The sequence below is a fragment of the Podospora pseudocomata genome, assembly GCF_035222375.1.
Source record: "Podospora pseudocomata strain CBS 415.72m chromosome 2 map unlocalized CBS415.72m_2.2, whole genome shotgun sequence".
Lineage (NCBI taxonomy): Eukaryota > Fungi > Ascomycota > Sordariomycetes > Sordariales > Podosporaceae > Podospora > Podospora pseudocomata.
In genome coordinates this window covers 3,008,737-3,023,381 of record NW_026946366.1, presented here as the reverse complement: position 1 = coordinate 3,023,381, position 14,645 = coordinate 3,008,737, and the positions used below count along the sequence as shown (strand labels likewise).

The 14,645-nt window shown below is 50.9% G+C and overlaps 5 protein-coding genes across 5 annotated transcripts; 2 read left to right on the top strand and 3 right to left on the bottom strand.

The window, feature by feature from the left end:
- Positions 1-350: 350 nt before the first annotated feature.
- QC762_0046410 (uncharacterized protein) lies at positions 351-752 on the bottom strand (the record flags this gene model as incomplete). The annotated part of the gene is made up of 2 exons (XM_062883427.1): positions 351-479; positions 651-752. 2 exons carry the CDS (start codon positions 750-752, stop codon positions 351-353), a joined length of 231 nt encoding a protein of 76 aa, XP_062746466.1.
- A 63-nt stretch (positions 753-815) lies between these two features.
- On the bottom strand, positions 816-1,712 carry QC762_214240 (uncharacterized protein; the record flags this gene model as incomplete). Its single annotated transcript, XM_062888311.1, has 1 exon — positions 816-1,712. One exon carries the CDS (start codon positions 1,710-1,712, stop codon positions 816-818), a length of 897 nt encoding a protein of 298 aa, XP_062746465.1.
- Positions 1,713-2,656: 944 nt separating this feature from the next.
- On the top strand, positions 2,657-3,076 carry QC762_214245 (uncharacterized protein; the record flags this gene model as incomplete). Its single annotated transcript, XM_062888312.1, has 1 exon — positions 2,657-3,076. One exon carries the CDS (start codon positions 2,657-2,659, stop codon positions 3,074-3,076), a length of 420 nt encoding a protein of 139 aa, XP_062746464.1.
- An 8,354-nt stretch (positions 3,077-11,430) lies between these two features.
- On the bottom strand, positions 11,431-12,701 carry QC762_213490 (uncharacterized protein). Its single transcript, XM_062888243.1, has 3 exons — positions 12,278-12,701; positions 11,748-12,209; positions 11,431-11,689 (listed from the first exon to the last, which is right to left on the bottom strand). Exons 1-3 carry the CDS (start codon positions 12,646-12,648, stop codon positions 11,572-11,574), a joined length of 951 nt encoding a protein of 316 aa, XP_062746463.1. The 5' UTR covers positions 12,649-12,701; the 3' UTR covers positions 11,431-11,571.
- A 360-nt stretch (positions 12,702-13,061) lies between these two features.
- Positions 13,062-14,590, top strand: QC762_0046370 (uncharacterized protein). The gene is made up of 3 exons (XM_062883426.1): positions 13,062-14,200; positions 14,276-14,448; positions 14,508-14,590. Exons 1-3 carry the CDS (start codon positions 13,389-13,391, stop codon positions 14,537-14,539), a joined length of 1,017 nt encoding a protein of 338 aa, XP_062746462.1. The 5' UTR covers positions 13,062-13,388; the 3' UTR covers positions 14,540-14,590.
- Positions 14,591-14,645: the final 55 nt, after the last annotated feature.

Below are 14,645 nucleotides of genomic sequence, written 5' to 3'. Positions count from 1 at the left end.
CCTCGGATGCATCTCGAAGCAGGTGTGAAGGTGCCGGTGAATCCAGAACGATAATGTCAAATGGCCAAGATCTTCCGCCATTGTATTCATCTGGACTCCGGTTGGGTGACTGTCTGTGATACCACCCTTGGCTGATGGCGACAACGTCAATGTTGATGGCAAATGTAGGGGACCAGACCTCGATATGTTCCCGCTGGCAACCACCAAACCGTGGGGGGCTGCCGAGTCGGTACCGTACATGCGGATTGATAATCCTGTTGATGCTGGTCCACGGAGATGGTGTTCTTGATATTGGGGGAGGCTACACGAGGGTGTTGGTCCCAAATGCTCGGGTGTCGTATAGGCAGCCTTCAACGGCCCTGTTTGGAGATGGCGCCATTGCCCGTGGCAATTTCGAGCTGGTGTTGGATGCAGTTGATGTTGAGCTCAAATCTGCGGGGTTGGGTTGTGTTGAGTGCATGCAGGTATTGTGAGATGGCCTGGGGATATGGCGTGTTCAACCTGGAGCTTCACTCTGCTGCTATCTCCTGCTGGAAGGGCACAACTGTTGTCGAGCAGTTGGTTAGTCTTGATCATGGCGAAATGTTTTGCTGTGTTACTTCCCTTCATCAGCAGCTGGCGGGAGGAATAATGAGGAGCAGTGGTCTTACCAGGACGATTGAGGGCCGTTTGTGAATTGGATGTATCAAGGGTATCTGCCAATCCTTGCCAAGACTCTCCCACGAATGACAATAGCAGCATTTGTCTTGCATCTTCCATTGGATTTGGTCCGTTTGCCGGTCGTGATTGGCCGGTGAGTACTTTATTGGTGATCCTTATTGGGCTTCTGCCTTTTTGATACCCCCAGCCCTTAACGCAGCTTCCTGCTCTTGTCTCACACGGGCGTCGCAAACCCCCGGAAACAGGCAGTCACAGCCAATCTCCTCGCCCCTCCTGACACTCCTCATGGTTATTGAATACCTCCCTTCCCTTTTTATCGTGATTCCATCCACCGCATCCGTTTTTCTAGGTCGAATCCCATGCGTATAGCCATACCTCGAAGCCCCCCTCATGACAAGAAGTGACCTCGCCGGCAGCATAAGCTCCCAAGCCGGGTGTACAACGACTCCTTCAGCTTTGTCGAGTATCTCCCCCCCTACTTTCCCATTCACATTACCATCTGAAGACTCCTGCAGTGACCTCTTGGGCAGCCTCAACTTCCTCGCCTCGTTCTCCCCGCTCATCCTGAAAATCATCGGCACCCCACTCCCAAAGCTCAGGCTGTACAGCGCCTCCCCGAACATGCTGTGGGTATCCACGTGTGGCGGGATGCCGGCGCCTGGAGGGTAGTATTGCACGGTGAACTGGTCCGGCTTTCGTCCTGCTTCCTTCCCATCAGTGTCGACCGGTAGCCTGTCGAGAAAGTTTGTGATATAAGCTGGGACAGGGCTGTGCTTTGACTCGTCGATTCCAAAGGTGGTGTAATCGAAGTGGTGACCGAAATGTTGGCTTATTCGTCTTTTTGAATCGGCCGGGCTTAGGGGGGAGATGGCATGGAAGGCAGAGATCATCTCTTGTTCTTCGGCTGGGGAGATGAATTCGTGGACGAGGGTGAGTCCTATTGCGGGCCATTCATGACGGATGTTCCCGGATGTGGAGGCGGTGATGACTGGTGTGGGTGGGGGGATGAGATGTGGTTGAGTCCCAGATGGGGAGGGTGCTTGACTGATCATCTTGAGGCAGTTTTTGGATTATGAATATGCGAACCTGAACAGTGAGTGACATGTCATGATATGTGCTGTGGGGCAGTGCGCCCAAAATTTGTGAAGTGCACCAATGGCCTTCGTTATGTAAGCCAACAAAACAAACAGATGAGTGGGCAAGGGTTAGGGTCTGACCGCCTCTTTCTCAGACCGATGACAATTCTGAATGGCGTCTCCCATTACCACTGTTTCCAGTGGACTATTACCTAAGGTACCTTGTGCAGCACACGCGGCCACCCCCGGTGGACGTCTAAACCGAGGTAGCAAGTGCGTTAAGTGGCATTGAACTCATCGCTCGGATGCAAGGTGCTCTTTGTGGTGTTTCCGTGCTTCAAACTTTAAAGAGATGCTGGTGATCATGCAAAAGCTGGTTGCCCCAACTGTTGTGACTTTTCCAGGTAAGCTTTTTCTCAACTGGTGCTGCCTCCTTGTGATGGCTTGAGTGTGCTCTCCAGTTCCTCACTATAAAACCTCCCTTTTACACCAGGTAACCTTCTGCATTTGCTTTTTCTTTTCTCTTCTTCTCAAGCAAGTTTCAGTCACACAATCCAATTAACAGACAACCATTGCACCTTTCTTCTACCATGAAGCTCCTCGACCATGCGAGCATCAGTTCTATGTCAAAGAGCCCCGACTCCCTGAAGGATCAACTTATGTTCCTCAGTACCGAACTTGCCACTGTTAACTGGATCGAAGACCTGATCAGCCGCAATGGATCTCACTGTATCAAGTCCAGACAGCGCGACCTATCATTTCCGCCCGAACTCTGGTCGTGATTTTGGACGAGGCACAGGCGGCAGCTCTCCGGGATCCGAAGCATTGTTTCGTCAAGATTCAGTCCATCAACGCTGTAGTCTCCGACAACGTGAACACAACGGTTGCCCGTTGCGTCGGCCAAAAGTTCGAACTATCATATGAGCCGTACCCTATTCCCGACTTCTACAATAACGGAAAGGTTCTCGCTGGAAGGCTTCCTAATCCTCAAAGTGTTGGTGATTTTGAGTGGTATTTACAATGCGCCACAGCGGAAAGGGCAGCTCAGATCAACACACAAGAGGTCAAGGAAGACGACTGGGATAAGAATTCTGGTTTACCCTACGCCTCCACCACCAGGATTCCTACACTTGTTGAGCTTCCAGATCCAATTTTTGATGTCAGCATCAGCCCCAGCTCAACTTCTGCCCCATCGGGTCTGTACTTCGACCTCACCGTACCTGATGTCATTTCGTGGGTGGATAATGGGAACTGCCGGGTATGTGGTGGAGGACGGTTTATATGCCCCGGTGGTCGATGCCCGGGTCTGGCGAGACATGTTTGGTATTTTGAGAGGGTAAGGTGCGGCTATCGGGCTTCATGCCCGCTTTGTATTGCGAGGGACATTTTCTCAGACACGATGGAGGACGCCAGATCTCAAGAGCGTGACGATGACGAATACCCAGAATGGGAGGAGGAGTTGGAAAAGAGGATTGAAGAGCGGATGAAGACTCTCGGATACTGGCAAAGCCGGTTAAGAAGGAGGTAGCTACCTACTCAGTAATAGCTGAGATGTGGGTATGGGATTTTGCTTTTGGTTTTTGGACTTGTCTATACAGGCCGTGATCGAGCCACTGTGGCTTTACGTGGTATACCAGATATCGATTGGGGAATATAAATACCTGGTAGGAATAGTGACTCTCCTGAAGCTTCTTTATACGTCCTCCATGTATCCATCCCAAACTTCCTGATACCACCTCCTCCCAACATCCTGATGACTCCTAATCTTCGTCCTTAGCTGGCTCTCCCCCCACGTTTCATATTTTCCCCTCAAAAAGGGCGACTCAACGTCTTGTGCTGCGATCGCTGCAGGCTTGCCCTTTGCGTCCCATCCTTCAAAGTGATGTCTCAATGTCTCTGTCGCCTCCGTCCTGGTCAGGCTCCCTCTGATCCCCTGAAAGAATGCGGCGCTGTATCTATCTTCTCTCAGCCCGTCCAGAATGACACAATGAACTGTGGCTTTGCATACACCGTGCGTGACTACTTCGAAGGCCTGGCCAATGTTCACCACGAGGCTTCCCTCGATCGGTGCGACGTCGATACAGTCGCCGTTGTTGTTCAAGACTTGAAGGCGTTTTACATCTGGCCCAGAGGCTTGGAGAAGGAACGTGAACCAACCTGAGGAATCTTTGTGGGGGCCTACACCTTGGGTTTTGGTATCCCTGGTTGAAGTAACCGGGGGGTATCTGATGATTTTGAAACGGTTAAAGTTTGAGAGGAAGTGATCAAAGCTATCGGGCGAGAGATTGAGAGCTTCAGCAACCAATGACAGAAAGGTTATGGATAAGTCTGAGAGAGAGGATATGTACGAGGTTATGGCTCCTCTAATTTTGGATGAGACTCTGGGCCACTTTGAAGTCTTGTTACTAAGGTACAATGAAGATTTCACCTGGCAGACTACGTACCTGGTTAGGGCCCTGAAGTCGTTGGAATAATGGACCCTTTCTACCTCCATCTTCCCAGACATCGGATGACGCCGTTGCAAACTCAAACTGCTCCCTCATATCAGGTTGGCCTGCTGTTGTCTCGGTTGCTTCACCGCTGTAGCCAAGGAAATTGGGTGAGTTTATAAGTGCTACTTCACACTTTTGCTCAGGCGAAGATCGGCTAAAAGCTCAGGCCTTGTGCTTGGATCATAACAGCGGGACAGATCAATGACAGGGATTGCCGAAAAGTCTGGTGTTCTTTCCATCCTTGGAGGACACGTTAAGCTCTCAGACTGCGCAAAGATATGACCCTGGCTGTTGAGATCATATAGCTGTCAGTTGTCTTGGTGTTCATGGCGGACAGCGGCTCCAAATGACGCAATCTGAAGCTAAATGGCAAACAGTCTAGAGCAGGTAGTAGCTTCCGGTTCCGGAACGCAAGCACGTTAGCACCATAGTACCGAGCGAATCTCTTGTCGTTGATATCAGCCCCTGAATACCTCTAAAAAGTAGGACAGTCTACCGCCTCACACTCTGAAAGCTACAACTCTGGGGCATTTTTGCAACTCCTTCACCCAGAACTCCGTCAAAAAGTGATGTGCTCCCGGTTATTTTGGAATCTACCAGACTTCCAACTTTTCTGGCTCCTCGTCCAACCAACCCTCAATTCTCGGCCCATCCCATGTTCCTCCGACGGAAAACTGAAGTTCTTATACCCAACTTCTTCCTCCAAATCCATGACATAACAATCTCCACTGGCAAGTTGCCAGCGCCCACCCGGAGCTGGTCGTAAGAGACATGGCCAATGTGTTTTCTTGATGATAAAAAGAACATCTGACTCTTGTGCAGCCTCGGGTGCTATTCCAGTAAGACGTTCCCCAATCACGAAGAACTTACAGCCATTCAAGTGTCGTGTGGCCTCCCGGGTTATCCACGAAGGAACGTCTCCTTCGGCGGGAAACCAATCAAGGTACATGCTATTCTGTTTAATCAAACATATGTCAGTAGCGGTTTCAACCTGGCAACAATGGGGGAAAGATATGCGAGAATGATACATATGCTTGGGGTGGCGTGTTTCGCCAGGTACGTAAGTGGGTAACACGTACCAGTTCATCCTCATCACCTGCCAAAACAAGGCCTCTGGTAAAAAGCTGTCTCATTTCTACCGTGCCTAGATTGTTGAATGCTAAGCAAGAAGTGGTTAGTGTTATTGGTTAGTTAGACTGTGGCGTAGAGACATGAACAACGTACGCACACCCACATGATATGATGTTGTGATCCTTGATGTGAGATGATAGAATATAGCCCTCGGGTATCATCCCATCCCTCTTTAGCCGCCGTGTAACTTCCTGAATGCGTGCCAATTGTTGCTTTGTGTCTTTTATGTCACAAAAACGGAACGTTGCCCCCAGTCCGGTGAGTCTCCCAGCACGCCAACCATCTACACACGAAATTCCAGGGTCATATTCTAGGGCATTGGAAAAAAAGATGTAACGTGCGTGATAAGCGAGTGCCGCAGACAAGCGAGCGCCGCAGACAAGCGAGCGCCGCACTTTCTACCACCCTACCACAGTTATCCTCAATTACACAACCACAACACTAGGAAATAACTATAACTGAATCGGAAACAGATGAATCAGATGATTCTGCAGCCTCCTGGCATGTACGTGCATTATGGCCAGGCTTACCGCACACGCTACAGCACCGAATCTTCGTACGAGACCCCCCTGTACCACCACCACTTTGTCGTATTTCCAGGGCTACCTGCTCACCCACAGCCTTCTGATCCAGTAGATCCTGTGCCTCTTGTATAGTAAGTGACCCTCCAAGCCGCAGCGGCCAGAATTACTCTAGCTTCGTTAGAGGTAGAAGACATGGTTTTTGGTTGAGAAATGGATTGTTGAAGGTGGAGGGTCAGGTCGCGTCGAAAAGTGCGGCGCTCGCTTATCTGCGGCGCTCGCTTATCACGCACGTTAATGAAAGCTGCAGCAAAGATTGGCTCGGGTTACTCAGCCTTACAGGTACCTCAACAGGTTGATGAGCGCTGGATAGGTACCAGGTACTAACTCATTTGGCCTTTCGTCAACATATCCTTTTTTGGTGTTGCCCATAGCTTTTCGGACGGCCATACCAAAGGCATCCAAGCCCCACAGTGGCTGCGTTTGAGACCAGTCGGGGACCCAAGAAGCAAGACCAACGCGACCATGGGGATGGCGGACGGCCAACAGTAACGTTAAGCCTATGATTGGTAGTAAATAATCTGCAACTGCGGCCAGAACTGATTCAAGACTTCGAAAATAGTCGATGATATGATCCAGACTGATGCTCCCGGGACCGATTAGGGCTTTCAGCGCAAATACTTTGACTCGGAGGTCAGTTGCTTGACACGATCTAGTTGAGCCGAGGGCTCTCCACAAACTCCACCAGGTGGGAAGCTTCTCTTTATAAGAGGATAAAGTCAGTACACCGGGAGCTGCAGATCGGTTGACTACCAAGGTCTACCTTTTGTACCCGAAGAGACAGCGATGGAGCAGCCCCCACGAGGCGTGATCTAAACCACACACTACCAGGACCGATTTTCTGTCGCTCACATATACCTCTTGTTGTACCCAGATGCGAGAGAACCATGAACGGTCAATCAGCTCTTCCAATCCCACCACTACACCCTCATCCGGACTGGGGCTTTCTGGTCTCCAGGTGCCATCCTCAAAGAGTTTGAAGGGCCCATCAACAGCCTGGGTAAGATCTTTGAAAACGGGTCGGCTGCTAGATGTCTCTTCTCCGAGGTAAACGACGGTGCGACTGGCTGAGGCATAGACCCGGTCCATCATCCGGATTTGATGTGATCTTACTTCGTTATCTTCCCGGTTGATGCAAATGGCGTCAATCCACATTGGGCGGGGGGTGTCGGGCAAGTCGTAGGTTTTTCAACGCGTTGAAACAGTTCCGAGTGACCTTAAGCTGGGCATCGGTATCTCCGATGAATATCTGCACTGTGTCTAATGCATCTCCCAAGTGTGTGAAAGTGCTTCGTACGGTGGTGTCAGCTCAGAAAGACGACGGATGTCCAGTCTGCATCGAATTGGCGCATCGCGGCGAGGGCTCGGATGGATCCGCAGAATTCGGATGGAGCCATGATGCGGCAAAGACCGATAGCGGTAGGACGAGAATAGCACCATCATCACTGATAATCGGAAAAAAGCAAACTTGCCAGTGACAAGATCGACGGTGATTGTGTCGTTAAAACCGTACATATGTGTGCAGCAAGCGAAACCCGACGGCAGAGACCCCTCTATACGAATATATGCAGTCTCCTAGACGCTGGCCGTCGAAGCGAGCAAGCCACGGGCACCCTCGGCCAATCAAATGTTAGCATAATGCCGCCCGTTTGTTTTGCCTTACCTTACCTTGGCCACTTGGTTTCTGAAGATCAAGGTAGGGTCTGTTTATTATGAACTTGACCGACATGACTGCCCAGATTGTTCCTCATTGCCTTCCTGACGTCTTTTCAAACTCACCCGAACTCCCGTCATCTGTAGCACTCACTTTGCGTCTCGGCTTACAACAATCATGGAGACCAGCCCAGGAGATCCAGGTTTGACATGCGGGACCGACAATGATATTGATGCTTTACTTGACTTTTCTTCATATGATTGGCTTCGAGACTACCAGATTGATGAATCCACTTTTGCTTTCATTCAACCTACGGTTAGAAGACATCATTATCATTTGCAACGTGTCTTGGACTTATAAACCTCAGCGCTAAGCATTTATTAGATTTAGGAGGAAGCATACCGTCCCCTAAACCGATTAGCAGAGGACCTACTGGAGCGAGCAACCTTCACGCCATCCCGGAAAAGCACCCCGGGAAAACACTCAGCTTCACGCGACTATGCACCCCAAATCGGGCCTGGCATACCAACGCCACGAAATCTCCTATGGGCCGATCCACACTATTCTTTTGATCATCGACGCGAAAACTGTGCAATACAGGCTTCAGAATATCCCTTACAAGTCGGCTGCATTGAGGAGGATCAAATTTGTGGTCTTGGGAGCTCAAACTGGGACCTACCTCTCCTTCATGGCAACAACAAACCTTCCATGGCTCCGATGGCAAGTCCAGTGTCCGAATGTGACTGCACGAGTGTTTATGCGACAGTTGAGACCAACCCCATACCGGTTGTGGATGGTGGAATGGCACTTCTTCCCATGCTAGCTGAGAACTTGCCCCCGATGGTATATTTTAAAGCTGGTCATCAGCTTGGTTCTGGCGCCATGGATTCCCAGGCGTCAAATCAACGCATACGAAGGTTTATTTGTGCAGAGTGCGTTTTGGCAAAGAAAACCGGCATTGTAAGTACCGTACCCTTTTCTTCCTGCTTGACCCCGGACTCTTCCCAGTAAGATTAACGTCTATAATGCGATGGGGCTCCAGGAGTGCCATGCAGTCGATGCAACCGACTTTCTCAGAAGGCAAGCAAAATGACCCCTAGCACTGGCATAAAAGACCACCTTCCCATGCCCCTGGTTATGTTTTTTGACATCAGTGAGTATAAAGCCCTTAGAACTCACGGTAGGTTTGAGTCGCTAAATATTGCGTTCAAACAGAGGCGACCCACGAGCTTCTGGTTTCACTTCGTGTGGAGATCGACAAAGTGACCTTCCAAGACGGGTTCATGAGTCCCGAGAGCTGGTTCTCAACAAACGACCACATTCTTTGCCACATTGACAGCGGAGGTGAAAACAAGGTTTATTCACCATATTCCATGACTAACCACACAATTCGCATGAACCATCTATCCACAACGTCCCGCGCCAGATTACGCCGATGCCTCTGACTCATATGTTGAGCCCTCACTTTCTGCGACCTTGTTGGATGTCTTCGCAGATGGAATGGCTCCCGGACGGGAGATGCAAGCCTTATCGGAACTTGACGTATGTATCTCCATTTCCACGTAAGGTGTGATATAACGTTGAGGCCTGTCTTTGCTAATGCCCGATCAGCAGAGGGTCATAGTTGCCTCGTCACGGTGTGCCTTTTATCTCGGGCTTCTCTTCAACTGGAACACTCACCTGATTTACTATGAACGACTGTCTAGAATGAAGGGCATCGGGCCTATCATGGGCAAGAACCTCATCCTCGAACTGATGTATGCACTGGCACATCGGGTTGAAGATCTTGCGTTCAGGTTGTTCTACCTCGTCAACAAGACGCTTAGTCCCGAGGACACAGATCCGCGAGAAGCTTATGATCCCGCTATTGTTTTATGCGCCTTGCGTATCGTGTATACATCTGTCGAGAAATTCAGGAAAACAACCAAAGACTAGGATCATGGAAGCCTAAAAGGGCTGGTCAGTACACAAATTCCCGCTTTACTATTCGAGAACGGGCGGATACAGAAACTAATTCCGTGATACATAACGTATATTATAAGCGAGTCGTACATATAAGCGAGTCGTACAGTCTCCACCACGACGCGTCCTCCTTACACCTAACATCAATTTTTTCCACAACCCAATATGCCTCCTACTTCAAAGGAAGCCAGGATACTCTTAGCCCTTGAGGCTCTTCGAATCAATGAAAAATTAAGCCTCCGAGCTGCAGCTAAGCTCTACAACGTACCAGCTATGACTCTCTCTAACCGACGCGCCGGCCGGCCTGCACGACGCGATATAACACCCAATTCGAAAAGATGACTCAATCGGAAGAGGAAGCTATTGTCCGATATATTATTGAGCTATGTACGCGAGCTTTTCCACCAAGATTGCGTAGTGTAGATGATATGGCCAACCAACTGCTACGCGTACGCGACGCGCCCCTGTTGGCAAGTTCTGGGCACATAACTTCGTCAAACGTCAGCCACAGCTCCGTACGCGTTTTAAGCGTAGATACGACTACCAGAGGGCTAAGTGCGAGGATCCAAAGGTCATTGCCGAGTGGTTTGCGCTCGTACGGAACACTAAGGCTAAGTACGGTATTGTAGATGACGATATCTACAACTTCGACGAGACTGGGTTTATGATGGGTATTATCTTCGCGGGCATGGTAGTTACGACCTCGGACGGCCTTAGTAAGGCGAAACTAGCCCAGCCTGGTAACCGCGAATGGGCAACGGTAATCCAGGGAGTTAATGCCCTCGGTTGGGCCATCCCTCCTTTTATCATCTTGGCCGCGCAGTACCACCTTGCCAACGAGGCACTAAGCAAGCGCAGGAGAGCCAAAAAAACACGTGTGCGGCTTGGAGGATCACTTACTGTGCAGGATGCACACGATCTACTTGACCAGAAGGCCGTGGGTGGGGAGGCAGTGGAAGAAACGCAGCCGGATGGTAGTGGTGTAGGGGGTGCTTGTACAAAGGTTCAATGCTGTGGTGTATGCGGCAAGCCTGGCCATAATGCACGTACTTGCCAGGAGGCTGTAGAATCGTCTGATTCGGCTGTTTCTGATGTAATTATAGTTGGTTTCTAGTGTTGTTATGTTGCAATTGAGGATAGTTGTTGTAGGGTGGTGGAGACTGTACGACTCGCTTATATGTACGACTCGCTTATAATATACGTTATGTTAGAATAGCTTCATAGACACCCTTCGTTCATGTGCGCCCGCTGCAATTAGAGTCATCCAGCAGTAGAGACATCAGAAGCTTGGCATCTTCAGTCAGGAATCTGCCTCCACGGCAGTCTTGGTTCAGCTCATCGAGGAGTGTGCCGTCAAGAAGTCAATTTCTAGCTTCGCCTTTGAAAGGTTTCAGCCGGATGGATTGTGGCCTCCTGGAGGCCCGGATACGGGGTGAGTCTGTTTTGATGGTCCTCTCATCGGCTGCCTAGGGTACCTAGAAGGAAAATGCTCATCTAATATTGGCAAACTCTAGGACCATTTATCATACATACACCCAAATGCTCGAGCTTTCTGTCAGTTGTAAGGATGCAGAGGACCCTAACTGCCGGGCCCGTTACGGTACAGTGGTTGATTTGGAGCTGGATCTGGAGCTCGACAGATTCCGTTCAGATGAGAATAACAGCAGATTGTATCACATTTGGACCTTGACCTCCAGGACTTTGATACAGCCCTTGGCGAAATGGTCGACGCGGATAGTCGAGGTCGAAAGAGAAAATTATCCGCACTTGACCCTGCCGAGGACATAGCCACAGCAGTCGATGGAGGGCCACCGCCAAAGTGCTGGTTTGAGGGAGTGGAAAGAGTGGCTCGCAAAGTGGTGGGTACATTTGGATTTGTGGTTTAATAAATCGATTGTGGTCATCGAGTCACAGATTCATACACCAGGATAAAGGGTTCCCTTTCTCGGATATTTAAATGCGTGAATAACCACAACCAGAAAAGCTCAATCATTCACCAAGTCTTCCCACTGTTTTTATAACGCCTCAGTTCCAATCAGGACTGGCTCGGACGAGCAAGTAAAGACATCACTGTTGAAGCCCCTGTCACAAGTACCCTGCATGTAGCCAACACCAACCGTCTCCAGCGCGGCACTGCCATTGATGAGGTTAGCCCTTGAGCAAAAAACTCGTCTTCGTTTGGAAAACTTACGAATCCCCACAATCCCACTTTTGCTTGACAGTCAAAATGTTGAGTTTGGGGTCGAAAGTGAACGTCGCGGCTGCCTTGGTGACATCCGACTTGCACTCCCCCTGAAAGGGACCAACCGGGGCAGATGTAGTGGCACAAGTAAAAGTCACGCCATTCACGCCCAAGCTCTTGAGACTGAAGCTTGGTCCAGTATCGGTTCCGGCCTTGGGCTCAAAGCTGCCAGGAGTGAGGACAAACTGTCTGTGCCACTTCTCCAGTGTCCATGACTGGTATTGCTCAGAGATCTCAGAGCAGGAGGCGGTGTTGGCGTCTGGGGCCGTGGGAGCAAGTACAGTGCTTATTCTGAGGTCAGGGCGAGCGCCTGAAGATGTCGCCTTGGGGATGCAATAGGCGCTGCCCTCTTCAGTGTAATCACAGTCAAGCTCGGAAAGAGGGAGCGTTCCAGTCGCTAGGCCGTCGGTCCTGGTTTTAGACGAAAGCTGTCAGACCCAAGCACTGAGAGAAAACGAGAATCGAGAAAATGGACTAACCCCTCACGATCACTGCAGGCAAACACATGAGCCAGATACACCACCTTCTTATTCCAATCCACCGCAAAAGCCACCGACTTGTCCGCCCCACTACCAGCACCAGTCCAGATGCAATCGCTCCAAATCAGCTTCTCCGTGACATTGTGGAAACCCTTCCATGATTCTGGCCATTGCGCTACACACTCGTAAAGAGGTGTTGTGCTGCTGCCGAGACTGACCGAGATGGTTGCAAGGTCGCTGCCTGGCTTATCGACATCTGGGCCATCGTAACGGGCATCGAGTACCCGGTGGGTGTACCCTGTGGTGGTTGAGCATTGTCTGGCTGCTTGCACGCCTGCGGCAGCGGACAGCACAACGGCAAGGTATCTCATCGTGAAAGACACAAAATGTTGTGACGTCTGAGTAAGGGTATAGGTCGATCAGGAAGGTCAACACGAACACTAAAACCACATGCAAAAGAGGGTGTGCCTGGCAATCGATTTAAATCATGTCTCTCTGTTCCCGTCCCTTATAGGCCGAACGCTATCCTGGTCGTATTGGAGATGCAGATTAGCCACATGGCAACAATTCTAGAATGTGGCAGGGAAGTGTAGCTCATGTGCACCATATCGTATCGAGAGCGTGGACTATCACTGTTATTTACCCTCCTATTCTGCCATATTAACAACCTGCGGCTGGCTTATTACCAAGGCGGGATCAGCAAAGAGGGGAAACTTGCCCCCTTTTCCTTCTCCAAGACTTACCCCAACAAAACACACGCACCATAGTTCAAGGCTTTTCATCTGCCGATCCTCCCAAGCAAGAGTCTTAGATTACCCTTGCATCGCAAATATCAAGGCTCGGGCTTATCTGAACATGCCTTTGTATCAGCAGACGGCATTGGCGCGGCTGTAGACGGAAGGCTTTACCATGTGGTTTGTCCTTTACCCCAAACCGGGGAATGGGACTCTTGTGTATTTAGGACGAGGTTACCTTGTTGTCTGTTCTTGCATTTGATTTTCCGGGTTGAGCGTCTCTGGAGGCTGATATCTTTTGTTGTTCCTGCTGGGAACTCCCATCGTTCTTCCTACCACCATCCGCCTCAGAAGCACAGGAGAAACAGACCAAGATCATGAAGTCAACCCTCCTAGCAGCGGCACTCCTTCAAGGAGCCGCCCAAGCCCAACAAATGATACGTTTCGGCTGCTCCCAGCTCGTCGTCTCCCGCCTCGACCCCCTCGTCAACCCAGGCCTGGAACAGTCTCCCCACGTCCATCAAATCGTCGGTGGTAACTCCTTCAACGCCCACATGCCCTTCGAGCAAGGCTTCGACCTCGTCAAAAACTCCACCTGCACTTCGTGCACCTTCAGCGAGGACTTTAGCAACTACTGGACCGCCGTCCTCTACTTCAAGGCCCGTAACGGCACCTACAAGCGCGTGAGGCAGTTCCCCAACGTCGGCCTCCGAACAGACGGCGGCGTGACAGTCTACTACATCCCACCGTACGACGGTAAGACAACCGTCACCGCCTTCAAGCCCGGCTTCCGCATGCTGGTCGGCGACGCCGGCCTCCGCCAGAACAGGGGCATGCAAAAGCAGCTCTGCCACCGCTGCCTCGGCGCTGGGTACGACCGCGGCGGAGCCCCCTGCACAGGAAGCGACAGCACCACCCTCCCCAACAAGTTCTGCGACGGCGGCATCAGAACCACCATCACGTTCCCCACCTGCTGGGACGGAAAGAATCTCGACGCGCCTGACCACAAGAGCCACGTGGCGTACCCCCAGACTGGATCGTTCGAGAGCACCGGCCCCTGCCCGAGCTCGCACCCGGTTAGGCTGCCGCAGTTGATGTACGAGGTCATGTGGGATACCCAAGCGTTCAACGACAAGAGCCTCTGGCCCGAGGATGGGTCGCAGCCGTTTGTGTGGAGCACTGGTGACGGGTAGGTGACCTCTCTTGTTTAATTAACCCCCTGATTTGTTGCCGGGCCAACCGTGACTGACCACTTGCCTCACAGGCTTGGGTACTCCCAACACGGCGATTACGTCTTTGGCTGGAAGGGAGACTCTCTGCAGCGCGCGCTCGATGCCCGTTGTTCCAATGCGGTTTGCAAGGAGCTCAAGACCCAATCGTCTGAGGAGGCGATGAGGTGCACTCAGCCACAGAATATTCCAGAGAATGTTGATGGATGTAAGCTTGCCTCGCTGGGAGATGCTGGTGAAGATTATGCTTGCTGACAAGTAGAAAAGGGCTGCAAAAGATTCCTGGCGATGTCATGTAGATTGTGATCGGACATGTACCTAACGAAGCGGGAAGACCGAGGTGTGGGGGATAGAGGTTAGATGACTGAAGTGAACAAATGCAGTCTACCTAGCGATTCGCTACCG